At 36.5% G+C, this 10,903-nt stretch overlaps 1 protein-coding gene across 1 annotated transcript in view; it reads right to left on the bottom strand.

Annotated features, from left to right (window-relative positions):
* Positions 1-202: 202 nt before the first annotated feature.
* The window catches only part of CAND1 (cullin associated and neddylation dissociated 1), a 49,174-nt gene continuing 38,473 nt past the window's right edge, over positions 203-10,903 (bottom strand). Inside the window, exons 9-15 of the mRNA XM_050923192.1 lie at positions 10,520-10,661; positions 8,077-9,570; positions 6,702-6,797; positions 3,523-3,692; positions 3,263-3,427; positions 2,843-2,950; positions 203-1,050 (exon numbers count right to left, since the gene is read on the bottom strand). Of these exons, the coding sequence (XP_050779149.1) occupies positions 826-1,050; positions 2,843-2,950; positions 3,263-3,427; positions 3,523-3,692; positions 6,702-6,797; positions 8,077-9,570; positions 10,520-10,661 (2,400 nt within the window). The 3' untranslated portion in view covers positions 203-825. The remainder of the gene's footprint in view (positions 1,051-2,842; positions 2,951-3,262; positions 3,428-3,522; positions 3,693-6,701; positions 6,798-8,076; positions 9,571-10,519; positions 10,662-10,903) is intronic.

The raw sequence follows: 10,903 nt of genomic DNA, 5'->3' as shown, positions 1-10,903 counted from the left end.
GGGAAACACTGGCCTACTAGACAAGATTACTTTCACTGTACAAATACCTGTAGTTCACACCTGCACTTAGAAAACCAGATTAAAATTTGTCCCTCTTCCCTTCCTCTATGAATGCATTTTCTATGTAAAAATAAAAAACCTGAAAATTGCACTGATACCGTATTACTTATTTTAACATGTATTATGAATAAACTGCACATGCTGTTTTACAGACAATATATATTTGTAAACTTGCTCATGCAAAGTTAGTGTGCACAACAGGGATATTAATTTTCTAATTCCCACACCTTTAAAAATGACATTACTTATGTCTGCATTTTTTAAACTGTGCCCAAACCCTCTGCAATATAATAAATCTTACACAGAAGAATTTCTTATCGGCCAGCCAAATCAATTTATGTAGCTGAAACACAAAAGAATAAAAGTTATACAAAAACATGGTGGTTTTGTTTTTACAGAAAGAAGGAAACTTAAAAAAAGAAAAAAAAACATGGTCACAAAATTTTAACATTTTAATCCTAAACATTACTTGGCAAATGGATGTTGGAGCCTATTTCCATACACCATATGTTTTAACCTTTTATTTCCATTTCAAATGTGGCCAAATCCACTAAAACATGAGTGGTTTACAACTTCTGGATCATGGAAATACGTATTTCTGGAATAAATGCTAGAAAAGCAACAATGGGAAAAGCCAACTGTCTCCATAAAGGTAAATAAAGTGGAACAATGTGAAGATTAGATATTTTTCTGTTTCTTACTCTTAACCTGTCAATTCAGTGCATCATATGGTTCGACGTAATGGTCCCCATTTTGAACAAACATCTAACTAGTGTCCATTGATTCTAAGTTAGTGGATGATGAATCTTTCTGGATACTTTCAAAGATGGCTGCCAGCTCAGGATTAGAGCTTATCTGTGATTGAAATTCACTCATTAATGGACTCTTCTCTGCTTCTGGAATGGTTAGAAGGGCTGCTACTGCCCTCATGGCAGACCGCTTCAGTTCATCTTGTTTTTCAAACTCCTGTTTCACTGAGTTTGCCTTTACCTGTAGAAAAAGTAGTATATTAGGCAGTTTACATTTAAAACTGAGCTCTTCTTAAACCAGTCAATATAAGGTGTCTTTCCTTCCATATTACCACTTTAACTTGACATGCACTTGAAATAGTTTATACCGCACAATATTTATTTTTAGGATGAAAAGAATATAAAAGGTAACCACAGGAGACTGGACAGCTGTAGTGTATCTGACGTTTAGCAGTCTTGATTAAAAGAACCTTACAAATAGATTAGAGCCTGAAAATTGCAGATTAAGCAAAAACAGCCCTACATAAAAAAAAAGGTTCTGAGTTAGCAAATCATTACACAGATTCAAAGCAAATAACAGCCAAACTGGTTCAATTTAGTAAGGTCAGTAACAACATTAAAAAAATTACCGAGTTGCAGAAGCACAAAGTAGAATACAGCAGTGGACATACTGACCAAAGCATATTCTTGATCAGTTAGACCTTTTTGCTATTATTCCTACGCAAGAATTTTTAATGGTAAACAGACAGGACTTCATCATTGAAAGTCAAACTCTCTAAATCCGTCAAATGAAATAAGGAGCAGATTATTGGTGGAAGTTATAAGTCTCCAGTACTTTTAAACCTCTATTGTTAAAATTAAAAACTCTTCAATATTCCACATTCCGTTTCTACAATGAAATCTGAGTTTTCAAGTTGCTTAAATGGCAGCCAGGCTTCTGAGGGACAGAGAGGAGACCAAACAATCCAAAAAACTTAATAAAAAAAAAAATTTGAAAAAGTAAACAAGTATATTCAGATTAGAAAGGGGATTTATACCCTTTTCCTCACTATCTTCTCTTATAATTTTACAAGGAACTATTTTTCATATGATGTATTGCATGAGCCTCCTAAATTACTTTTGATCAATAACATTTAAAATTAAAGAGACATACCCTAACTCAGGAGTGGGCAAACTTTTTGGCCCGAGAGCCACATCGGGGTGCGGAAATTGTATGCAAGGCCATGAATGTAGGGCTGGGACAGGGGTGCAGGACAGGGTGTGGTGTTCAGGAAGGGGGGCTCAGGGCAAGGGACTGGGGTGCAGGAGGGGTGCAGCAGAGGGCTCAAGGCAGGGGGTTAGGGTGCAGGAGGGGTTTGAGGTGCGGGCTCCAGCCTGGCGCCTCTTACCTCAAGCAGCTCCAGGGTGGCAGCAGCACACAGCAAGGCTAAGGCAGGTTCCAGCTCTCGCCTGTGGGTACTACCCCCAAAGCTCTCACTGGCCACGGTTCCCCGTTCCCAGCCAATGAGAGCTGCAGAGGTGGTGCCTAAAAAGGCGAGGGCAGTGCACGGAGCCCTCTGCACACACACCCCCTCCCCAGGGGCCACAGGGACATGGTGCCAGCCGCTTCTGGAAGCGGCATGGGGCCACAGCAGACAGGCAGCCTGCCTTAGCCCCACTGCGCCACGAGACTGGCAATCCTGCAGGTTGGATTGAAAGCCCTGATGGGCCAGATTCAGCCCGTGGGCTGTAGTTTGCCCTCCCAGTGCTCTAACTCAACTATGCATAAACAGACTACTGGTGCACTTTATGTGAGTGAAGCTACTACTTTGGGCATCTTGCCTTAAAACACAGTTGAGCTGTGCACAAAGTCTACGGATGTAAACCTACTGTGGATCATCAGTCCAGAACTACAGGTAATACTAAATTCATATGAACAGCTTCTCAGACAGCAATATTCTTCATATTCAAGTCTCAGGTTCATAACATTTCTATATAACAGCAAAAAGTTCAAAGTATTACTCAAGATCATAAGCATCAGTTAAAGACAGTACCTTTGTTGTACATGTGGCACGTAAGGGTTCAACAAGCCTATCCAATCTCTGCAGTACTGCACTTGGACAAAGAGTAGACAGTCTCACCAACATTAGAAACGTTAGCATCTATGGGGAAAACCAATTCAGAGACAATTACGTTTTGAACAATTAAGGTCTTTTCTCTAGTTCACTATACAAGGAGTTTTAAAACAGCAACATCCTAGTACAAGTGTGATTCGCTATACATCTGTACATTCGCTGTACATTTAAAAACAGTTTTCAGGTAATATTTATATCAGCTTTCTAGTCAATTGAACAATATTTGCACAGCAAAAACATTGCAAAATATTTAAAAGAAGTCACCATTTAGCCAACATTTCATATTAATTAGGTCAGAATGTTCAAGTTTAAGTGTAAATGTACAAGATGATAATTTACCTTAATGTCATAATGATCCTTCAAACCATCTTCAACATGGTTTAGGAATTCAAATATGTCTAGCCTATCCAGACAGCTATCTAAAAGAGTGTACATGCACTCAAAAGCTGCCTTTCTAATGTCCAACCCATCATCAACTGTATGCTTGAATGGTCCCATTTCCACCTGTACACAAAAAAAAAAATTAGAAAAGAATATCTTTACTAAAATTTAAAATCAGCTTATACAAAATATTTTGCAGTCTCATCAAGTTCACCTACCTCTCTTATTAGTTCCTTTCTGACTTTTGTTTCATTGTAAAGATGAGGAAGCACAGTATCTAAAAGGTCTCTTATTAATGATGGTTTATTGTGTGCTGCTGAATTAAACGTCACTAGGGCCACTCTCCTTACATTGAGATCTGGGTCTTCCAATGTTTTTAGAAAATCACCTGCAAATATGCCAAGAAATCAATTACCAAGAGAGGTTTCTATTTGCTATTCTCAGAAACCTGGAAATATTTTTCCACATGGGATTTGTTTTTACCTTTTAATACAGAGCTTTTTAGTGTGCAAAACTGTTTTTGATGAAACTGACATTGCTACATTTAGCAGCAACACTGTAAACTATACATTAACTAAAATCAGTTTAAAGATTTTAATAAGTTTCAGTTTACACAGCAGCATAACTGCCTAAAACAACGTGTGATGCAAGGCATGACTGCAGAGCGCATGTACAGGACACTAAGGTGGCTAGGGAAATCCCAAGTAATATTCATACTTGAATATGAAAAGACAAGAAATAAGAATCTACAGATGCTCCCCGACTTACACAAGCATTCCGTTCCGGAATGCCTGGTGTAACTTGACTTTTGCTTAAGTTAGAAACGTATCCCCAACCATTATGCAAAAAAACCCCACAACTCCTATTTCTAGTTTACGGAACTTTTTCCGTAAGCTCGGATTTGCATATGTCAGGTTTACGTAACTCGGGGAGTGTCTGTATATGAAAAAACACATGTACATGTAATTTATGGTCTCTCCAACCAAATAAGGTTTTATACCTTAGATATTTAAACTGAGCAGGCAATATGCACTCAAAACAGCTACATGGCCATAAAATCTCATTACTTTTACAGAAGAAAGAAATATTAATTATAAGGTTTTTATTTTCTTTGGGGAAGAGGGAAGGGGAGAAATCTGGCAAACTTCCACATGGAATAGTGAAGCATGTGTGTATTACTACACAAGCTGGATATAAAATTCTATGACATAAAATTGAAATTATATCCTAGATGTATTATATATAATATACTGATATATTAGTGTAATGAAGTTGAAACAGAAATGTTCTGTTATGCAGAAATAAGTTTCATAAGTTTTACCAGCATTTATACTCATTTTTAAATTGATACATTTTTATTGTTGAAAGGTAAGTCTTGTATAATAATTGAAAATTATATTAAACAATCATGAAGACTGCCATCTCTCCCCTTATTTCTTTGTTCCAATTTTCTTAAAACTTATACATGAGTAAGCCATTATAAACTCTAGAGTTTAAGATGAACTCTCTAATATAAATACCTGAAGTACCTTCCAATCTATATTTTAAAATAGCCTAGGATAGCAGAATCATGCACTGAATGTTCTTAAATTACCATGAAAAGAAGGATAATTCAACATATATTATGATAAAAACACCTCCACAGGCTATCCGCTGTCTAGATCCTGTGGAGATCAGTAACACAGTACTTCCTAGATGGAATAAATGCACTAAGGATCACATCAATACTACTTACTAAGTATTACGGGACGCTGCTATGAAGGAATAAAGTAAAAAGGGGAAAAAAACAGGATGAATGACAAGCAAAACAAAAGTTCTAGATACTCTGTTTCTTTTTGTGTAACAAAAAAAAAAGAGGAAGCAAGGCTGACTAAGGGACAGGAACACTGCTGGAAGTCCAGGAACAAAACAAAAAGTGGGTTCCTAGCTCTCTAGGCCAGCAAGATCATTTGGAGTTACTCTAGACAAATTCAGACTGGAAATAAGGCATAAAGGTCAGAGTAATTAAATACTGCAACAATTTAACCAAAGGTCATGGTAGATTTTCAATCACTGACAATTTTTAAATCAAGACTGGATTTATTTCTAAAAGATCTGCTCTAGGAATTATTTTGGGGAAGTTCTATGGCCTGTGTTGTACAGGAGGTCAGACTAGATGATCACAATGGTTCCTTCTGGCCTTGCAATCTACGAATTTCTTCTAGCCCTATGAAAGAATGGCACTGGCTGATTCTGAAAGAAGGCCGCTCAAAAACTTTTCCAGGCCAGAGGCCTTGTTGCCATGCAGCAGTGAGTTTAGAGAACAAATAGTAAAAAAGTGAATCTAATGAAACCACTTGCCTCAAAGAACGCAGTTCTCAAAGAGAACCTGAGAAAAACAAACAGTAATGGAAGGGAGAAAAAAATACCAGTAAGGCTGTAGGAAAAATGGACTCAAAGAAGAAAGGGAATTGAATTTATTAATTTTAGAGAAGGAGACTAAAAGGCTTTTGGACTATCACATCATTAATGGCGACAGTTTCTTTTGGCTACCCAACCAATTTATGAAAGGCTTTCCTAAAACTTGAGGAAGTATAACAATAAAGCACAAATGTAATACAGATACACTGTAATATCTATTCCAGATACAGTTTAAAATAAAGCCCAGACGTATCATAAGAAAATAACCTACTTGGAAATATGAAAATCAGACCATGGTTTGTATTTGCTTTAAAAATACATGATTTTATAAAGACTGAAAAGGTTGAGATCTAAAATAGAGTACTAAACACATATGTGTAGAAATGATGTAATTAATAGATTCTATAATGTTCTCTCTGGTGGGTTTGACCATACTACACAATGCTAGAGGGTCATGAACAAGAGTAGATCTAGAGGATCAGAAAGTCAGGTGACAATGCAAAGCTTGTTTTTCCTCCTAAAGACATACTGGATTCTTCAAGTATCTTAGTTATTTATGGATCAATAATATTTTGACAGCTGATTGGTTTCTTCAAATAATGTATAAAAATTATATGTAATAGCAATATTTCAGTTTCTAATGCAATACATGACTGTGTATATACATTTTAATTTAAGATTTATCACTTGAAAAGAAATTTAGCAAATAAAAAAGTAAATGGTTAGCAATCTTGCAGCTTTTGCTATCTATTTTGGGATCTCAGTGGTCTATCCTGAAAAGTTACCATTTTCTTAATGACATCCAGTAAGCTTCAGTCTATAGTCTTTAATAACAGCTCTCACTAATAGTTGTCATTGGTGAGTGTTTAATGCAGGTACCTGCAAAGCATTTTTTTAAAATAGATTCTTTACACTGCACACCCTGGTATAAAAGTTTGAATATTAATGCTTAAAAAGAAATTTGGTTTTAATTTTAAAAAATATGTAAGAAACTTACCTATGCAGTTCTTTAATAGTGGATCTATGGGTTGTGGATGATCGGAAATCGTGAACTTCACAGCCGTAACCACTGAACTTCGAGCATATGATGACCCTAATACCAAACATGTCGTTTTAGTTAAAAAATACTGAAGTTGCTAATAATTTAATCAAATAAATTATATTATAAACGTTATCTTTTCTCACCACAATATGTCTATTTTTCTAAGAAAGACACTTCTTGATACTGCTTTCAAAATACTAAGGAATTAAACGTTATTGATTGGCTGGCAAGGTGTTACTTTTTTCATGATTTTCCATTATTATATTTTAAACAGAGATTAATGTTAAATGTTAATTAGAAGTACATTAAATAAACTTGTCTTCTATACCGATGTCATTACATAATGAACGCCTTAATTAAAAACAGGAGTACTTGTGGCACCTTAGAAAGACTAACAAATTTGAGCATAAGCTTTCGTGGGCTACAGGCCACTTCACTGGATGCATGCAGTGGAAAATACAGTATACTTATGCTCAAATTTGTTAGTCTCTAAGGTGCCACAAGTACGCCTGTTCTTTTTGCAGATACAGACTAACACGGCTGCTACTCAGAAACCTTAATTAAAAATGTATCCCAAATAGATCCAGCCGTAGTTCTACAAAGGAATTCTTCGTTCTAAACAAATGTAAATATCTGTATATATCAATACAACCCTAGAGGTGCAATTACTGTATTGAACTATATACAATGAACATATTATATATATTTATATACCGCTCAGCCCTTATCCTTATATTTCAGAAGTCTTTTGATTATGCCCCAAACTGTTTGCATGCTGCATTTGAAAAAAAAAAACAAACATTGCTGTCTACATGTTCTTTAGAACTATTTACATGATTTAGTTTACAACTCTTCACTAATAAAATCACCATTATATTATTTCAAAAGCCAGATTCTCATTACCAAAGTGTAGAAGCAATTCACATTATATACTACCTACTTCCTTCAGTGTAAGGAAAATGTTATTCTAAATACAATGACCATTCAAATACTTATTTGTAAAGCACAAATCTAATAAAATCTATACAATATTCAATTGGATAATTAACAAAAATTTCAGATCACTGCTCCATAATGTATAATGAAATTTAAATGCCTTATTTCTTATGCCTTCAGGCATATGTAAAATCAGGCGCCAAGAGGTAGCATGATCTCATTTGCTGAAATTTTCTGGAAGCAGTCCACAATTCAAGACGAGATTTTTCATACAATAAAACTCAAGTGTAAACTATTGAGTATAGCTTAACAAATTAAGTCAGAAGTACAAAACTTCTTCTCTTCTCTTAACAGACAGCCTATATATATATACGTATATAGAATGACAGCCTACCTGATGCCAAATATCCCTTGAGCCGTGGTAGCAGAGTCTCTGGGTCTATTAACGTAAGCTTGCCCAAGCATTCAGCAACAACATTTCTGGTACCCTCTTCTGCACACTCACAGTGTTTCAGCAGTAAGGCCCAGATGTTCTCAACATATGGTTTGAGGCCTGCCACTGATGCAGAGCTAATTATTTCTTTCAAGGAATGGAGAAGTAGGTATTGCCTCTTAGGTTGACTGGTTATTTCTTGTAAGACAAATGGTAGATATTCAGGAAGATTGCCAACACTAATACTGCCAAGGGCATAAGATGCTGCAGATTTGACTTCTTCACTTGGAGAGGAGAATGCTTCTAGTATTACAGACTTGAGCTCAATTTGTCCACTTAGATCAATATGATGCCCAACTTCCCCAAGAGACAGCAAAGCTAAGAGACGAATGGAATCTGTGGACCTTGAATTCTTGACATCTTGAATGAACTGACCTACTACAGCTGGTCCCTCTTTAGGGCAAGCGCGTGTAAGAGCAGCTACACATTTGGCAATGGAATAATAAGACTGCTTGTGAGTAAGTGCAGTGCTCTGCGAGTACACTGGCCCTGTTAACATGCGTAATAAATCCATATATCCTAAGTTATTTGTTCCAGTCACAACCAAAGCTTGGAAAAATTCTAGCATAGCACTAAGTGCTCCACCCTGCAATAATGGTGATCTCACCAGGCCAATAAGTTCATTAAGAATAGACCCACTGATCTTTGAGAGGGAGGAAGGATACACTTTAGCCAGTGTAGTCAGAAAACTGATGGCTATCTGTGAAACGTGCATATCACTTTCACTGATAAGAGGTGGAAGCTCATCCAGGACAGCATCAATCATGGCAGCTGTCAAGCTGTCACTGTAATTTTTAATTAAGATATCTAGAGCGGAAAGCGTGCCTAGTTTCAAAGCTCGCTGGTTCTTTCTGAGGAAAGAGGCAAGGATAGGAACCCCTTCCCCAAGGATTGGTCTCAGATCTATCTTCAAAGGAGAGCCAGCAATCAGCGTCAAAGCCTTCACTGTAGTTAAGCGAGTAATCTCATTCTTTAGTCTCTCTAGGAAGATCTGAAGCGTAGTAGGCAGGTCAGTGCCCAGATTATCACCAAGGCTGCAGATGATCTGGCCCATACAGGAGATAGCCCTCTCTTTTACTTCCTGATCAATGTCAGCAGCCTTCAGTCTCTTGATGGTGCAAGTAAACAAATCTTTGATGTAAGGTGTGGCATCAAAGGAAGAAGGCTGGTCTAAAGGACGAATGACCTTCACAAGCTGCTGTGTAACCAGAAGTGCCTCTGATGTTATCTTGTAAAAAGGGTCTCCAACACAAGCTACAACTGGAGGCACCAGTGCTTGAACATGAGGATGGAAGACTTGGGGAGAATGGTTACACAGGATCACATACAGACAAGACAAAGCATCAATCTTCAAATTAGAGGAACTTGATTTGTCATTCAGTGAAAAAATTATCCCTGTAAAAGAAAAGAGATTCTATTATTTATGTATTTATTTTTAACATCAGAAATCACACAAAGTCCTAAAGAATGCAGCCAAATCATAACATTTTCTGCTCTTAAACATTTCCTTCCAGAAAGCCTTTCCCACCTTTGATTTAAAGTAATAAACTTTTCAAACTTCTTCCACTCAGGCAGCACACAGGCCATTTGATGGCTTGTGCTGTCTTATTCTTTTAACTACTAGAGTAAATTCTGAACACAAGTGCTCAAAATGACCACACTTAAAACATGTGCATGTGTACACATACATTCCTAGCAACTTCAAGAGACTGAAACATGTTAGAAGTTTTAGTTGCATCTAAAGACTGACATATACTTAAACGTTTTATATAAAAAGTGTCATTCTCTGAAAAGTGATTATATAAAAGTGACATAGAAGACTGCATATTTGTAGCTTTTCAGTAGCTTTTATCAAAATTTGTCTAGTTTACCAATAAGAGTTTTCTAGCTACGAGCCCTGTAAATTCTACAATAAATCTGAAAGTAAAGCTTTTTTTTTTTTTGGCTCATCCACCACAACCAGTGGTAAAGATTCTGCATGGGTGGTAAAGGCAAAAATAAGGGCAGTATCTAGCCTTGCACAAATGGAAATGTGGGCAGAATTTGGTCTTCTAACTAGACACAAGTTAACAATTCTGATTCTAGACTAGACAAAATGAATCTAGCGTACAGGCCCAGCACTTTTTACTTTGGTTCTCCAGGGCTTACCAAAGTAAAAATGCCACTAAACTATGCATGTGGATTCACAAAGAAGCTAAGCTGCCACTTACAGTTGAGTGGTACTGTCTTAATTTAGAACTACATTTTAGAGCTTATTCTTAAATATCAGGATTTAAGGTTTAGAAATGTCTGAAGTTGAAGTCACACTTAACCTATAACAGATTTACTATTACATTTTTCATACCTGGCACAAGTACAGGAATGTGTTGTGTTAGGGCTCCAGGTAAAACATTTACCAGCTCAGTTAGCATGTTAAAACAACATTGACGAGTCTTCACACTCTTCTCCTTCATCTGTTTGTGCAAGGCTTTAACTATGTTGGGAACCTGTAGTAAATTACACACCTGTTAACTAGTTGGGCAGTTAGCATTTCCTTTACAGTTCTCCTAAATTACATAAAACAAACTGTCTCTCTGGGCTTTAAGTCTTCAGAAGAGCTGTATTTCTAGATATATTGAGAGCTTTAAGTTTCAGATCTTCAAATCAATTACCATCCCAGGAAACTTTAACTTAAAAAATTAAGGTCAGATTTAGCAAAACATGTTTTCCATGTAGCTTTTCTCTCAAA

The sequence above is a fragment of the Gopherus flavomarginatus genome, chromosome 1 (genome assembly GCF_025201925.1).
Source record: "Gopherus flavomarginatus isolate rGopFla2 chromosome 1, rGopFla2.mat.asm, whole genome shotgun sequence".
Taxonomy (NCBI): Eukaryota; Metazoa; Chordata; order Testudines; family Testudinidae; genus Gopherus; species Gopherus flavomarginatus.
The sequence above is the reverse complement of the archived record's forward strand: the minus strand, read 5'-3'. Positions and strand labels throughout refer to the sequence as shown.